General features: G+C 41.6%; 1 protein-coding gene across 1 annotated transcript in view; it reads left to right on the top strand.

Annotated features, from left to right (window-relative positions):
• LOC141981067 (disintegrin and metalloproteinase domain-containing protein 26A-like) overlaps window positions 1-17,969 on the top strand; it is a 147,662-nt gene that overhangs the window by 99,218 nt on the left and 30,475 nt on the right. The window contains 4 exon segments of the mRNA XM_074942872.1: window positions 8,838-8,929; window positions 9,434-9,497; window positions 12,498-12,575; window positions 16,878-16,989. Of these exon segments, the coding sequence (XP_074798973.1) occupies window positions 8,838-8,929; window positions 9,434-9,497; window positions 12,498-12,575; window positions 16,878-16,989 (346 nt within the window).

Here is a 17,969-nt window from a genome sequence, read left to right as displayed (position 1 = left end):
CTCAGCCTAGCCACCTACTCCTGTAGCTCTTCCACCTGCTTTCAGAGAGATTCCACCAGCAGGCACCTTTCACACTTGACAGTCCCCCCAGCCTGGCTTTCTGAGAGTGGCAAATGCAGGCCACAGTCTCTGCAAATCCACACCAGGATCTGGGTAGAGGCATCCATGGTTAGGTTCTCTGTTTGGATACAGTTGCAGGTGGAGGACACAGGAGCGTTGTTTGTGCTGGTGATTGTGGCCCTTCCTAACCATGGTGATTATATTACAATTCCATCTTACAAATTCTCCTGTTTGCTAGCTCCCCTTGGTCACTTAGCCTCTGTCTTTTAAGGCCTTCTCCTCTCCTAGGTCAGCCCTACCCCCTTGTTAATCACACAATGGGAGGGTGATTACAAGGCTGATTGAGGCTAATCAAAGATGATCAAGAATGATCTCGGGAACAAAGGATCAAGCAGTCCCAAAACACAGCTTGGAAAAGAGGAGACTAAGGGGGATATGATAGAGGTATATAAAGTCATGAGTGGTGTGGAGAAAGTGAATAAGGAAAAGTATTTACTTGTTCCCATAATATAAGAACTAGGGGCCACCAAATGAAATTAATGGGCAGCAGGTTTAAAATAAATAAAAGGAAGTTCTTCTTTGCTAGGACTATAACAGGGTTTAAAAGAGAACTGGATAAATTCATGGAGGTTAAGTCCATTAATGGCTATTAGCCAGGATGGGTAAGGAATGGTGTCCCTAGCCTCAGTTTGTCAGAGGGTGGAGACTGGTTGCAGGAGAGAAATTACTTGATCATTACCTGTTAGGTTCACTCCCTCTGGGGCACCTGGCATTGGCCACTGTCGGCAGACAGGATACTGGGCTGGATGGACCTTTGGTCTGACCCAGTATAGCCATTCTTATGTTCTTACAATTCCAACTGATCCTGTAACTTTAAATAACCTGAAAAAGAAGCAGTCAAACTCACTAACCTCAAGATTACTTCTCCTGAACTGCCTGTAGGGTGCTTTTCTCTTAAATTAACAAGAGATATTATTTCCCAAAATTATTGCAAGTCCAATGTTAGCATTAGAAAACAAGACTGCTAATAAATGGATATAGAAGAGCAATGAAGGGGACCTGTCTCCTCTCCACTCAACCCCACCACCTTCCCTTGCAAAAGGATCTGGCCTAGCAGTTTAATAAGTCAAGAAACTTTAATGAAAGTCTGTTTCATAAACACAGACTCCCTTGGGGTGAAAGTCAGAAAACTTAAAGGAATTTTCCCAGTCACAGAATCCCAAAAATCTATCCTAGGTTATGCCTCTTACCTCAGAGCCTGAGCAAATGAAAAAGGTTCCTTCCCAGAGTCTCATCAGCTTGCATCTGCCCAGTCCTGCCCTGGCCAAACTGACTCCCTTGCAGCTTCTCAGAGTCAATCTGTCCATCCTCCTTCCCCCAGGACTGCTTGAGTTCTCCTATAAGGAATCAGCTGCTTAAGGTTCCTTCCCTATGCCAGATACCTCTGGTAGACTCACTTAGCAAGCCTGCTCCAGACTTCATGTCTCCCACAGGGCAGCTCTCTTGCTCCATCTCACTTTGCTTTCTCACAATGGGCAAATACTTTTGTTTCAGGAAAGGGGAGTTCTGTTGGTTACCAGGAATAACATACAGTTTGTAACTGAGCATAGTAAACAATCTTAACTAAATCAGTGAACTCAAAATCTTTAAATTACTTAGAAGTCATTTAAGGAAATGTCTTAAAACAGGCCAATTAAAGAATTTTAAGAATCTTAAATCCAATTAAATCCCCACTTTTCTGTTACCAATAATTGGTATTTTCTCCAGGAATATAGGGTCTAACCATTTGGTACCTGAAAGGAGAAACCATTAACATCTTTAATTACAAAAGCATTTCAATATCACAATAACCAATGACAAGAGTTTTTAAATCTAATCCATTGACAGCGCTCTCATTAACTTCCCCTCACCTCTCCTCCTTTGTTGTCCTTAGGGAGGTTTTCATGTGGCTGCTCTGGTGATAGTTTTTGTTCTTCTTATGTATCTGTAGCACCTTGTTTGTAGAGATAGGATGAACTGGTAAGTGTTATGTGTCATAGCAGTGGCTGTGAGAGTGATGGGTGCTCACTTCTGAGATTTTTATACTCTTCTTCCTATTGTCATGAAACTATAGGAAAATACACCTCTTTCAGTCTTGTTTATATTTAAAGTTGGCTACTTGTCCTCCTTTCACTGGCTCCATGCCTTCTAGTGTTGATTTTCGTGAAACCTTCAGCTTCTAAATATGCAGCCTGCTTAATGAATGAATAATGCATATGCTTCTAATTGGCATTGTTCTTCTGTGGCAAAAGAGTACTAGATCATTTTTGGAGTTCTAATTCTTTCTTTTTATCCAGTCCATTTTCTGAGCTAGTCCTTCAGTTTTATTAGAATTCAAGAGGACATAAGTCTTTCTGAAAAAAACAGATTTTTAATGCTCCCGTTCTTTAAAAGTTTAGTTCTCTAAACAGTCTCTTGAACATGCAATAATGTTTAAAGAGCATTTGTGTAGTTTATATAGTTATTAAGGAAGTTGTTGATTCTTTATTATTTTTTGTTTTCCCGAGTTGGGTGAGGGAGTTGCTTATGTATTGTTAAATAATTAAGTAATCCCCCACTAATATAAATATTCTATACTTTAAATGGCTTCTTGTATTAATCAGTTTAGTAGTTTATATTATGCCATACTGGTACATACAACATTTTACCATTGACATAGCAATGATATTAGGAAATTATATTAGAAGCTTTGCATTTAGGTAACATATTTACAAGCACGCATTTCAGAAAGCTGTTTGCCATTTCAATGTATAAAAACTAAACAAAAGGTTTATAACTTTTTTCTAACTATACATGTTTTTTTAAAGGCTTTTCTTTGAAAAAAGAGAAGGGAAGGGTTCACTTTATGCTTAGAGAACACATCCCTAAATTCCTCCATAGAATCTCCTGAATAAAGAACATCCTCACATTCTGTTACATGACCACGTTTTCCTAAAATATCTTCTCTACAGTGTTTGCTTTCTTGAGATAAGGATTTATATCTGTACCAATCTGATAATCTTATATCAGGCAGATGTGCCCTGGTGTTGATAAGACATTCTTTTTACTTAGTTGCTTTGTACACTAAATGGTGTTTACCAGTTGCTGTTTTCAGAATTAAAACTCCCATCAAATATTCTATAGAAAGCACCCATCACAACAACCATGTTTACATCTATAACCAAAAAATAGTAAGAAATTGGCATAGAAAGTTAAAGCAAAATGAAATTCAAAATGGAGCTTTACTGAGTTTGTATATACCCTCTTGGGAGTCATAAATATGGTCTTATCTCCCTTGAGACTGGGAGACTTATCCCCAGGATGACAGAAAGCAGAAGCCTCTTGGAATTCCTTTGATTAGCTTGAGCACCTCATAACATAACTAACTAAGAACATAATATGTATTGTCCTATTCACCAAGCATCCTGGTTACAACAGACTTGTAGATGTATCTTAATATTCAGGAAAGATGTGAATAAGTTTTGTAATTTATATTGTAAGAATAATTTACTTCAATATCAAAACAAAAATGGGTATCTCCACCACAGACCCCTCTCTGGTGTCTCTGAGCACATTCCCCTTGCCTAAGGTTCTCCCACTCTTCAACCAGGTCTTGGGTATGGTGAATCAACCATGATTCCTCAGTAGGTCTGAGTTTGGCACCTGCAGGACTTTCCTTTGGGAGTTATGACCAGTGGGTAATACAATCACCAGGCAGATGGTGCTGCTGCCACAACCTACTCCTCATCCTCCTCTTCCTGTCAACAGTAAAGATGAATGACTTCCTACACTGCACCTTCTCTGAGCTATGAGGAGCAGAAAGGGCTGAAGTGCTGGTTTGTAGCAAGCAGGATCAGGGTTGCAGGAGAAGTTGGCTGCTGTCCAAGACTCTAGGCTCTGTTTCTTAAATGACTCTTCAAACCCCTTCCTTTTCCCCCTGAAAACTTGCTTCCACGCCTTCTGCTTCCTCTTACCACACTTTTAACCTCTGATTCCCCAGCTGGCCATATCATTCAAAAAGATCGCTTAGAATCATAGAAATGTTGGGCTGGAACGGACCTTGGGAGGTCATCTAATCCACCCACCCATCTCCCACTTAATAGGTGCCAAGTGCATGTTGGTACTGAGATTGACTAGGTCACTGGGATTGGATCTTTCTACAGTACCATCTGCTTCTCCAGTACTTTCCGAGCTAGGCTGACCACCTCCTCTAGATGATGTTGAGATTCCCTCTCTTCAGATTTCCAAATTTCTGTGCAAGGTTCCCCTACCTGCCAACAAAGAAACAACCTCCCTGATACCTTTATGGAGAGAGAGGGCCTAGAGACAAGACAACCCATGTCCCTTCTTTTTGGTATGAGCAGCATTACCTGCCATCTGTGCCTTATGGCTCCCCTCTGTGGCCACACGGGTACCCTTGGGTCACCTATCGAAAACAGTTTTCAAGAGCCCCCAGTATTCCTTGCGGTGACCACTAGGGGAGATGACCTCTTGCTCCATCTCTTCTTCCTCAAGCTCAACTGAAGGAGAAATTTTGATGAGAAAGAGGCATGAACAGACAAAGGTCACTCCACAAACCAATATCAACTCTTCTCCATCTAAGGCCATGATGCCTCCCCCACCTTCTCTGGCTGACAATTTTTTAAACAGCTTCAAGAGTGGATGAAACAAATTGCTGACTTGCCACAGATACCATTAGAGGAGCTCCAAGAATTACAGCATAAGTTTTAGACATTCTGAATTTGACAGCCTCACCTTGAGGGACTTTACCAGTAAATGATGCTTTACCAAGACCATCTGGCAAACCTTGGCAACTGTACCACCTACATGTAAAGACTACAAAAAAGTATTAAATTTCTGCCAAAAAAATCTGAATTTTTATTTCCTCAGCCTTCACCCAACTCCTTGGTTGTCAAAGCCATCAATGAATCTACACAATATGATGTGTAGGAGCAAAAATACCTCAACCTGTTTGGCGATAAGTTACTCATCTGCAGCCCTACAATTTTTAGGATAGTGAACCATTTTGCTGTGATTGTGAAGTATAACCACACCAACTATATGGAGTTCAACAGCTTTATTGAACACCTTTCTGTGGAACATCCGGGCCATCACAGTTGAGGGTGAGCTCTTCGCAAGAACTTAATTAAAGCATTCTCAGATGCAGCTGACACTGCAGCTTGTTTCATTTCCATTGCCGTTGTCCTGCATTGAGCACCAAAATACTGTGAAAGACCTTTCCTTTGAGACTGCAGAGGATGTGAGGGAGGTTCCCACACCTGACCATTCTATTTAGGTGACAAATCTGAGGAACTGTCCTGGACTGAGGTGTCAATGGTGGCTTGGGAACAAATTGATAAATTAAACAGTAATAAGTCATCAGGACAAGATGGCATTCACCCAAGAGTTCTGAAGGAACTCAAATATGAAATTATGTAACCTGTCATTCAAATCAGCTTGTGTAACAGATGACTGTATGAAGGATAAGATACCAATTTTTTTAAAAAGGTCCCAGTGGCTATCCTGGCAATTACAGGCCAGTAAGCCTAACTTCAGTACCCAGCAAACTGGTTGAAACTATAGAAAAAAAGACAATTGTCAAATACATAGATTAACACAATTTGGGGAAGAGTCAGCATGGCTTTTCTAAAGGGAAATCGTGTTGCTAATATATTAGAATTCTTTTGAGGTCAACAAACACATGCACAAGAGTGATCCAATGTATATAGTGTATTTGGACTTTCAGTAAGCCTTTGAAAAGGTGACTCACCAAAGGCACTTAAGCAAAGTAAGGAGTCATGGGGAAGAGGAAGAGCCTGTCATGGATCAGTAACTCTTTAAGACAGGAAAAAAGGGTAGGAATAAGTGGTCAGTTTTCAGAATGGAGAGCAGTAAGTAGCGGTGTTCCTCAGGGATATGTTCTGGGACTGGTGCTGCTCAACATATTCATAAATAGTATGAAAAAAGGGGTAAACAGTGCAGTGAAAACAGGTGCAAAAAATCCATTTAGTTTCTCTGCAATGGCCTTATCTTGAGTGCTCTTTTAGCACCTCGGTCATCCAGTGGCCCCACAACTGTTTGGCAGCCTTCCTGCTTCTGATGTACTTTTTTTTTTTTTTGCTATATAGTTTTGAGCCTTTTGCTAGTTGCTCTTCAAAGTCTTTTCTGACCTGCCTAATTATCTTTTGCACTTGACCTGCCAGAGTTTATGCTCCTCTATTTTCTTCAGCAGGATTTAACTTCCAATTTTAAAGGAAGTATTTTAGTCTCGAACCACCTCTTGTTTTTAGTAATGGTGGCATTTTTTTCATCCTCTTACTACTTTGTTTTAATTTGGGGTATGCATTTAATTTGAACCTCTATTCTAGTATTTTTAGAAAGTTTCCATGCAGCTTGCAGGCATTTCACTCTTGTGACTGTTCTTTTTAATTTCCATTTAACTACCTTCCTCATTTTTTTGTAGTTCCCCTTTTTGAAGTTAAGTACTAGTGTTGGGTTTCTTTTGTTACCGCCTCCCCCCCACCCCCCCACATGGATCTTAAATTTAATTATATAATGCTCACTATTTATGAGCGTTTCATCTATATTCACTCTTGGACCAGATCCTATGTGCCACTTAGGACTAAATCAAGAATTGCCTCTCCCCCTGTGGGTTCTAGGAGTAGCTGCTCTAAGAAGCAGTCATTAATGGTGTCTAAAAATTTTCTCTCTGCATCCTGTCCTGAAGTGACATGTTCCCAATTAATATGGGCATAGTTGAAATCTCCCATTATTATTACATTTTCTATTTTTATAGCCTCTGTAATCTCTGGGAGCATTTCACAATCACCATCACTATCCTGGTCTGGGTAGTTTATTCCTACTGCTGTACTCTTAATATTCAAGCGTTGATTGTCATCATCATTCCACCAAGTTTCTGTGATGGCTATTATAGCAATATCCTCATTGAATACCAGGCACTCACTCATCTTAGTATTTAGATTTCTAGCATTTTTATACAAGCATTTTTAAAATTTGTCACTTTTTAGTTGCCTGCCTTTGTGATGTAATTTAATAGGTCTCTTTTTTTCATTTGACTGTTTCTCTTCAGTTTCTCTCTATACTTTACCAACATCCAGACTCTCCTCTTTACTAGGATGTAGATATCCTCCATTAATGGATGTCTGTTCATACCATGTGCTCCTGTACATCTGTTGGCTTCCCCCCAGGCCTTAGTTTAAAAGCTCCTGTACAACCTTTTTAATTTTTCATGCCAGCAATCTGGTTCGATTTTGGTTTAGGTGGAGCACATCTTTCCTGTATTGGGTCCTCCTTCCCCAAAGGTTCTCCAGTTCCTAATAAACCTAAACCCCTACTCCCTATACCATCGTCTCATCCATGCATTGACACCCTTCCATTTTGCCTGTCTAACTGACCCTGCATGTGGAACTGGAAAGATTTCAGAGAATCCTACCAGGGAGATCCTGGACTTCAGTATCTTACCTAGCAGCCTAAATGTGGCCCTCAGGCCCTCTTTCCTCCTTTCCCTATGTCACTAATACCTACATGTATCACAACCACCAGCTCCTCCCCAGCACTGTTGTCAGGGTTCCTTCCCCACGCTGAACTCTAGGGTACAGATGTGGGGGCCTGCATGAAAGACCCCATAAGCTTATTTTTACCAGCTTAGGTTAAAAAATTTGCCAAGGCACAAACTTCGCCTTGTCTTTGAACAGTATGCTGCCACCACCAAGTGATTTTAGACAAAACAGGGAAAGGACCACTTGGAGTTCCTATTTCCCCAAAATATCCCCCCAAGCCCTTACACCCCCTTTCCTGGGGAGGCTTGAGAATAAACAAGATGAGCACAGACCAGCCTTGGATTTTTAACTCCCAAAAAGCCAATCAGATTCTTAAACAGAGCTTTATTAGAAGAACAAAAAAAAATAAGAGAACTTCTCTTTAAGATCAGAATGGAAGATAATCTTACAGGCAGTCAGATTCAAAACATAGAGAATCCCTCTAGGAAAAATCTTAAGTTACAAAAAGACACGAAAACAAGAATACACATTCCCTCCAGCACAGTGAATTTACAAGCCAAAAGAAAGAAAACCTAATGCATTTTCTAGCTAGATTACTTACTAACTTTACAGGAGTTGGAGGGCTTGCATCCTTGATCTGTTCCCAGAAAAGGTATCACACAGACAGACAAGCCCCCACCCCCCACCTCCAGATGTGAAAGTATCTTGTCCCCTCATTGGTCATTTTGGGTCAGGTGCCAGCCAGGTTATCTGAGCTTCTTAACCCTTTACAGGTAAAAAGACTTTGCCTCTGGCCAGGAGGGATTTTATAGCACTGTATACAGAAAGGTGGTTACCCTTCCCTTTATATTTATGAAAACTGGTTATAAGTCTGTCTAAATTTCTTGAGAAATCCACAGCCTTCACACCCAGCTGGCAATTCACCATATGGTTCTCCCAGTCATCACAAAGACAACAATCTATGTTTCTAATGATTGAATTCCCCATTATTATTATTACCTGTCTCTTCCTAATAACAGGGAGTCCCTCCCGAGAGGTATCCTCAATGCGAGAGTATGTCATGATATGGAAGGAGGGTGCCAACTGTGGGACCATTTCCTTCTGCTCCAGTTTGATGTTCTCCTTCCAAGACTTTCATCCTCCTCAACACCACAGAGGCTGTCAGATTGGGGCGGGGACCACACTACTGTGTTCCAGAAAGGCTCATCTGTGTACTTCTGTCTCCCTTAACTCTTCCAGTTCAGCCACTCTGGTTTCAACAGCCCGTACTCAGTCTCTGAGGGCCATGACCTCTTTGCACTAGATGCGCACACATGCTACCTGCTGACAAGGTAATCCTACATGCTGAATTCAATGCAATAAACTGGATAGCCCCATTCTCCTTCTGGACTTCTGCTTGCATTCTTTTTAGTCCTGCAGTTTTTTTCTTTTGGGGGTTCTTGTTTGTTTTTTGATTCACAAAACAACATGACCAACAATCTCACCAGGCACTTATTCCAGGATTACGAATGGGAGCTGGATTTAAATTTTTCTGACCTTGGGGTTTTTAAAGATGGACCTTTTTGCCACGGCTACCAATACATTCTTCTTGAGAGGAGGCAAGGGTCCTCACTCGTTGGGGGATGTGTTGCTCATTCTTTGGACGAAGGGCCTTCTCTGTGCATATCCTGCACTACTGTTGATCTTGAGTGTTTAAGAAGGTCAAACATGACTATGCCAGGGCCATTTTAGTTGTCCGAGGGTGTCTAAGACAAGTCTGGTACCCTTTACCTGATTCTCCTTGCCTCTTTCTTGGTGTTGAGTTTTTTCTGTCCATTCCCCACCTGTTGTCTTAGGACTCCATTTGGACTCTTCAACCCAATCTGGGAATTCTTCATCTCAGAGCTTGGTTACTCAATGGTTGGTTACTCTTGAGGATAGAGGCTTCCTGTTCTGCAGAGGTAAAACAAGTAGTGTTAAATAGTATGAAGATGTCCACACAAAACACTTAGCTTTGGAAATGGAAGAGATTTCACCACAGGTTTATCCAGTGACAGTTTTCCCCTGTTCACACTTTTCCTCTATGCTGTTCTTGATTAGTCTTTGGAATTGGAAAAAGTCAAGATTCTCCATGAGTTGTGTCAAGGTTCACTTGGTGGCAAGAACTGACTTTTATTCCTCTGAGGGATTCTCAGTGTTTGCTCACCCCCCTAACAACAAGATTTGTTAAGGGGCTGATGAACCTTTTCTCCACCAGTTAGAGAGCCCACCCTTTTATGTGATCTAAACTTGGTACTTATTTGTCACATGGACACCCCCCCCCCCCTTGAGCCAATGGCCCCTTGTACCCATCTTCACCTGGCCATGAAAATGGCTTTCCGGGTGGTATCACTTCTGCATGAAGAGTTGGGGAACTAGGGGTGTTATGGGGTATGAACCCCACATTGGCCCGTTGAGAGATGGGTAGGACCAGATGGTCCTAAGCTACTAATTAGGCTGCAAGGCAGAGAGTTAATTGATGAGGAACAGGCTCACCTGGACAGGACATGTGGGGCCTGTAGAAAGCCAGGTAGATTGCTAGAGAGGGGCATGGAAGCTAGGTAAGGGCAATCACTCCCTGGAAAGAAGGAGTGTTTCCAGCTGCACTAAGGCAAGCTGTACAGACTTTCTGAGAGGAGGTAGTAGGGAAGATGGCGAACCCAGAGAGCCAGGGAACCAATTAGGTAGGAAAAAGCTTAGAAACAGCAGCAAGGTCACAGGCAGGACAGGCCTAGGCTATATATTATAGGTTCTCTGGGCTGAAACCCAGTGTGGAGGGTGGGCCTGGGTTCCCCTACCAGACACTGGGTAGTGACTTAGGATGCTGGAGATGCCCTCCAGACAGCTGGTCTGGAAAGACTGTGATTTCCTCAGAATGGGAGGGACTTGGTAACTTGGCCAGAGTGCCAAGCCATGGACTGGAAGTGGCAGCAATGAGAGCAAGAGGGGCCGCATGCAGAGAGAAGAGGAGGGTACAGCTGAGAGCGACCAGCAGGAAGTGCCGCGAGTAGATAGGGAACCTGTTACAGTGGGGCTTTAATTTAATCCCTCCCATTGCAGTATTCTTTAGGAATAAAGTTTCATTCTGACTATATCCTAAGTTTTTCCCAAAGGTATATTCTGAATTCCATATTGACCAGATTATTCAGCTTCCAGACTCCTTCCTGAAACCATACCAGACCAGGGAGGAAATTGTTCTCCATGCTTTGGATGTCAGAAGGGCATTAGCCTTCTGTCTGGACAAAACTAAACCCTTTTGGAAGTCTCCCAGACTGTTTGTTTCATTTATGGACAGATCCAGGGAATCCACAGTCCCCATTCAAAGCTTCTCAAGGTGGATCTCTTCTGAGGTGCTAGCCCATTCTGCAAGATCCCAGTCTCTAGAGCACTATTGAAAGACGTTCTAGTGGCTGAAATGTGTGGAGCGGCAGCCAACACTATGCCTTGGTTCACACAACCAGATCACATGCTGCAATTGGCAACGAAGTTGTGTCTTCAGTATAGGACTCAAATCCAAAGCTCCATTACCTTCTCTCCCCCCCCCCCCTTCACCTATGCTTCTGAGTTTCATCTTGTGGGCCTTTGTGGTAGAGAAGGAATGGAGGGCAGTTCACCAGCACAGCTTGATGTATCCTTTCATGAGGATGTCTGGAGCACATGAGTGGGCTGAATGGGTACTGCTACCGAATATCTCCAATCAAAGGCACATGGGGTGCATGCACAACTGAAGTGGTGTACCCATAGGGATGCAGCTCTTGAAGAACTGCAGTTACTCCACAAGATGAGTGATCTCTCCTTCTGTACAGCTTCTTTAACTTCTGCGGTGGTAACTTTTCTCCCCAAAAGCATCAAAGAAAATCTGCAGTTTGAAGTAGGACCTGCCTGTTTTCCTCTCATCTCAGTTTACCACCATCATCCTAGGAATTTCAGGATGATGCCCCATCTGACCCAGTAGCTACTCACCTCCTTGCTTTCACCTCCCCATATGATCTTCAACAATGGATTGATTTATAAAGCACAAATCTTAATCCTAATGTCCATTTGATATTCAAGAGATTCTGTTTTGTGCAGCTGCTCATTGGGAAATCTCCCCAGCAGGAATTCTCCTTAATCCTGCAAAAGGCATAGGATATAAATGACAGGCTAGTTGTCTATCGAGTAATCTTGGAAATACTGTCCAAAATTATTAAATCTGAGCCGGTGACAGAGTAACAAGTGAAGATAAGAAATGTAAATGCAATGCAATGAATAAAGGGAGAGGCAGTAGAGGAATACAAAGGTTGGGAGAAAACTGAGCTTCAATGATAATTTTCAGTGCATGGGGAGCAATGTGGAGACACTAGAAAAAAGGATGTTGCAGTAGTCAAGAGGCTATGGATGACTTTTAGCTGGTACCACATACAGCTGCTCCTTAAAACTTAATTCCTACATTCATCCAGCATTACTCTCTTGACTGGCAGCTCATACCTATTTCAAAAAAGCAGTAGTGCAAGGCTTTACACTAAAAATACTTAAAGGAGAAGTGCTATTTGCTTGAAACTGACTCTTTTTGAGTAGATTGCCAAATAGATCCACCCTCCCCACTTTTTCAGAGTCTCTGATATGGATTCTGAAGAAGTGGAAGTAACTCTGTTCTGCAAATAAGCACATACATGACCTTAATTCCTGCTTTCTAGAGGGTTTTGACTGTGGTGCCAAGATCATACGCACTCTCAAGAGTGTGACTCAGTGCTAAGAAATTTTGAAAAAACAGTTATTTACCATTAACCTTTCTTTTTGACTTTTTTAGCATGGTTTCCACATTTTAATAGCCAGTCAGAATACAGGCTTTCCTAATGTCATCCTTTTATCTAATATATATTTATTTGTTAACTTTTACAGATATGTATAAATAGGACATGTGTCGATATAAAAATTCTGGATTATGATTGTAATTGCACAAAATGCAGTAACAGAGGGGTAAGTAGTAAAGATTTTAATATCCTCAGAATTTGAGTATAATATGTAGAACACTGAACTTAGTCTCTTAGAAGTGATGCTTCACGTTAGACTTAAGATTATAAGATTATTTTAGTTTGGACAAGATCTTAAAAAGCAGTAATTAAAGTATTTTGAGAAGGAATCTTATCAACTGTACACCATCTGATGTAAAGCCACATATGACACATGATACAGTCAGATCTGCAAAATAGCCAGATCTCATGCCATTTGGGATATTATTGCCAATAAATTATTTCTATATGTTGCACTTAGTCAGCTGGGGAGTCAGTGCAGAACAAGAAACTCAGGTGTTATATTCTCATAGCACAAGATTAAAGTTTCCTGGAGTCTTCAACAATAGCCCTAAGTGGAGCATAATACACTAATGCATCTTGGAGCAAACAATGATAGCATTTAGAAATTGTAGAGGGTTGCACACTTCATTGCTTCCAGAAGCAAGCTCAGTGCTTGCACCATCTTTCATCCCTTTTTTTAGAGAGTGAACTGCTGCGGAGGGTGGGGGGGGGGGAAAACCCAAGCAGCTGTCTCCAGTTAAGAAGTCCCCTCAGAGCCTGATGGGTGTGGGAGGGTTTTAGACCCATATAAGCTAGATACAATTCATCCCAAGGAAGGAGAGAAAAGTGTGATGACACTATAGAAGACTGGGATGCTGAAGCGGTACTTTTGGAAATAATTTTCCGAATACATTTACTAACATTCACCATAACTTAGCTTCTACTCAAATATTCCTTTATTAGTCTAAAGGCCAGTTGGTGTTGATTACATTCAAAATACAAATACCAGCATATGTACATTTATATTTTCATAACACTATAGTTGTAAGCAGTGCCCAAATATGCAAAATAGGATCGGACTTGGGTGATACCTTCCCAGCTCCTGGATTAAGCGGTTCTTTATAATTTAGTATGTGTAATCAATTTACTGTACCTGGTACCTAATTAATGATGATTTCTTTATTTTTAAAGAATTATTTACTGCAGCTGAACCCAAACATTAAATAAGATAATACTGTTATTTCCATGGTAACTATAAATTTAACAAACATCCTTTCTTCTCATTTCAACCTCTTTTCTTCTTATTGTGTTTGGTCACAAGCTTTGGGCCTGTCATTTGCACTAACATCCAAACTCAATTTAAAACTGTAGTTCACTAGGTCTATATTCCTACAAGTACCTAGGGAAAAAGAGCTCCAGAAACTATCACGAGAAGAGAAGAAAAACTGATGGGGAAAAACTAAATAATCATACACCCATTTTTAAGTATTAGTATGTTAATGATTATCTGGCAAACCCCCTGGTCCAAGTGAGAATCCACCGGTTCAAATCCTCCATTTCTCTCTATATGCTCCCTGTGTGCCACCTTCCAATCCACTTCTATTTCAGGAAGTCCCTGCAACCCCCCTGTCCTTCCCTCATACCAGGGGCTCTGTATTACCCCCCATGCTGTACCTTCCCTCCCCCCCCTTCCTCCGCCTGTGGCAGAGGCTCAGTGAGTGTCTCCTTTCTTCTCCCCCTCCCCACAAGGATCTTTTTTTTCCCCTGGGATGGAAGGGATGGACAGACAGCTTGTTTTCTCTCTCTCCCCCAACAACAACCATGGGGCCGACTTTGGTGAGGCTGCACACAGAGAGAGGACGGAAGACAAATACTGTGTAGTTGAGTGTAGGACTACTTCACTTTGCTCAGCCAAAAACTGAGGTGATGTCTCCATCTGACAGCAAAGGTCATAATCTCCAGGACCACAGAAAGTGATTAAAAACAACAGTAACCTTTTCAACCATCATTATCTCCTGGGATTCCTTGGTTTACTAATGGATACAGTAAAACCCATATTCCTCATTGAGGGATGTGAAGCTTGCAAATATCTGATGATTAAAGTCCTCTCGTGCTGATATAGCTAATGCCGCTCATAGTGGTGGTTTAATTATGCCGGCAGGAGAGCTCTCTCCTGCTGTCAAAGAGCAGCTACATGGGAGACCTTACATTGGCACAGTTGAAATGGTACAGCTGTAAGGTCCGTAGTGTAGACATAGCCTAAGTCTATCCCATGCTAACTTTAAAGGAGAAATTTGCTCTGCAGGATGAAGGGCTGTTACCTGTAGGTAGTAGCTTACCTTACACACCAAAATTAATGGGAGGAATCAGGAAGAGATGAACATTTGTCATTCATTCCAAAAGGATTTGAAATAACTGAGAAACAGAATGACTTAACTTGCCCTCAAATTCCAGTGACATGCAATACCTATGTGTATCACTGCAGGAAAGTTTTAAATATCATCACCTCAATGGCAGTGGAGTCACTGGGATTCCTGGTAAACTGTCCAAAGTCCCAGCGTGACACAGACTAGATAGGATACTTGCTAGACGTAAGGCTTGGGGAGCTGGAACTAGAACCCTGATTCTTTGGCTCCAAAAAAATCTAAGTCTCTACTGCTTGCGATTAAAAGAGAGCTCTGGTAGTAGCTACTAATGGAACTGTGAAGCTCATTAAAAAGCAACATGAGAGAGTCAGTCCATTACTTACCCACCAACCAGCTAGACAATGTTCAGTCTGAGCAACCGACATCCTCGGGAGTTGGTGTCTAGCAGTCAGATGCCCGTCCGTAAGGTGATCTGTGCAGACCACAGATGCAATTACTATTTAAATCAAACACACAGAAATGGGAAGCTGGGACAAGAAGCCCAGGATGTATGTGCCCTAGTCTTAGCTGGACTGTGAGGGAGTTAAACTCTTCAGTGGGCTGAGAGGAAGAGCCCAGCCTGTAAAGATCACCTTAAGTGCCAGGCTTGAGGAGAAGATGTGACGGCAGTAGCACATTAGCTAGCTGAATGGTACTGACAGAGGAAGCCATAAGAGATTAAGGGTTTCAGTAGGAAGACGGTGCTCCTGCGAAGGAGAAGCATGGCTTCTGCCCAAATGGAGGGGAGAGGATTTTTGTGCGGATTGGAGCGTGTGACTGGGACAAGCACTCTCTCTTCTTTAACACCCTTAAGAAAAGAGGGCCCAGACTGTTCAGCTGTCCTGATTAAAGGGAATGGAGAGATTTTAATTGAGAAACCTTAGAAAAATAAATATGGTGTATGAAATTCTAGTAACAAAAATTATTTACTAAGAATCTTTCTTAAAACCCAGTTCTACAGTATAAAAACCATCTGGCTGATTTCTGGCCTGACCTGAGGTCACCATACTACTGAGCATTAACCTGAGCTCAACCAACTTCTAACCAAGCTCTCTGGGGCAGGAACTGTCATTTATCACATATTTGTGCATAAACTAACACAATGGGATCCCAACCTTCTTCTGCCCTTTAGGCACTACTGCAACGTAAATGTTAAATTATAATAACGAGCATTGTCTCCTGACCTCGATTTACTCCTAGAAGTAGAAAACCTGTTTTATACTCCCATGGCTCCTTCTCTACCTTACATCAACCAATGAGCCAACTCTTGCTTTCCAAATTTCATTCCTAGCACCATATGGTGTAGTGCAAAAATAGAAACAATAGCATTTGCATGGCTGAAAATGGTGCTCAAGACTTACAGGTTAATATAACCAGCTTCCCCTGGCTCTGAGGTTAAACATACTCCTCCAAGAGAAGAATGTCCAGATCTCTATTTTTTATAGTACAGGCCAGAGAGAAGGAAGAAACCAACTCTGCCATATGCAATCTGCTGTTGCTTTCTCGCTCCCTATCTTTCCTCTTGAGGCTTGACACATGATTTCAATAAGAGTTTCAATAACATTAAAATGTCTTTTATACAAAATTAATAATTCTAAACATTGGATTTTCTCATCGGAAGGGAAGTTTGCTCTATCATGTACTCTATTTTCAAAGACTTGGTGATACCTACCAGAGTGGGTATGCAGTGATTCCATTAAACTGTCTTTCAGCTCCAAAATACAGCCCTATACAATTTAAACTGAAGGAGAACTGATTTAAGTGGTTAGAGAAGTTGGTTCCATTTTTAGATCTTTTGGTCAGCCACTAGATGATACGATTGCACACTAATAAACCACAGTCAGTACACTAAATCCTCCTGCCAAAGATGGGGACTCTGGATAACTAATTATCTTGGTGTTCCTATCAAGAGAGTTGGAGAAACTTAAAGTATCAGCTAAGAAACTACCATTCTGTCTTTTATTTAGTATGTGATGCCATACAGTACAGGGCAGTAAGATTGTACCAAGAGCTCAGGAAGGCTGTATTTTCATCAAATTGCTCATTTGGTTCATGTTATTTATACCCTTATTCTATTTCAGCTGTGCAACAGTAAGAAAAACTGCCATTGTAATTTTGGTTGGGCCCCTCCAGACTGTACATTAAAAGGATTTGGAGGAAGTGTTGACAGTGGACCCCCTCCGACTACCACTAGTAAGTGCTGTGAAAAACTAAGCACTTTATATTTTATCCTGTTTTTTAGTCTAAAGCCAGGAACCTGTATTCTAATGTGGTCCTTGCAGCTGTCACCCACACCTTTGTCACATGCAGGCTATGCTACAGCAATGTGGTCAGCTTGGGGCTGCCCTGGAAAGGAGCTGGAAGTCATTACTTATATAACACTCAAAAGGCCTCATTCTGATATCCTTACTCATACCAAGTGTAGCCCGATCCATAGATTATGTATTAATTATATTGATTACTTAAGAATTCCCGGTTATCACTCTGAGATTTGACAGGTTCTTGTCCCAAGATCAGGCCCAGTATTATTAAAATTACTGTATAGTTGGCAGCTCCGATGTGCACAGTTGCAACACTCATGCTGTAGGAACCCTTTTACAATAGTATATTAATTTAGCAAATTCACAAACACTCGAACCCAGTAAAGTGGATAGAGATAATACAGAATGTACATGTGAACATCCATATACTCACACCATCCCTGGAAGAACAGCCTGAAATGTTAACCATTATCTTTCTCATCACCATCATCTTCCTCATGACCTCCAGTGGTCGTCATCCTGGCACCTCCCAAGGGCTACACCTCTCTCTCCTCCCACACACAGGCTTGGATGCAACTTTTATATGTTACACTGATGCCACTATGTGTAATGCATATTTAATAGGGGTTTCTCCCCTCTTCTTTATTTGTATTTCTTCACACTACTAAGGTTAAGGTGCCCTTCTCCTATTGGCTAGTATATTAATGATCGCAACTTCTTATCATATACATCAGTTCGTTGCTATGGCACTCCTGTGGTCAGATATCTGCAGATGTTCTATCCAAAAGCCAGTGTTCACTCGTGTTCCTGTGGTTGGCTGGTGTCGTTAGGGAGAAAATTCCCCCTTACACACACTATTTCCAGTTCCCCAAAACTTAGGGGGTGACCGTTAGGCCATTTATCTGTGCCACA

This window comes from Natator depressus, chromosome 1, assembly GCF_965152275.1.
Source record: "Natator depressus isolate rNatDep1 chromosome 1, rNatDep2.hap1, whole genome shotgun sequence".
NCBI classification, from domain to species: Eukaryota; Metazoa; Chordata; order Testudines; family Cheloniidae; genus Natator; species Natator depressus.
Note: the sequence above shows the minus strand (reverse complement) of the source record. Positions and strands in the feature narration are given on the sequence as shown.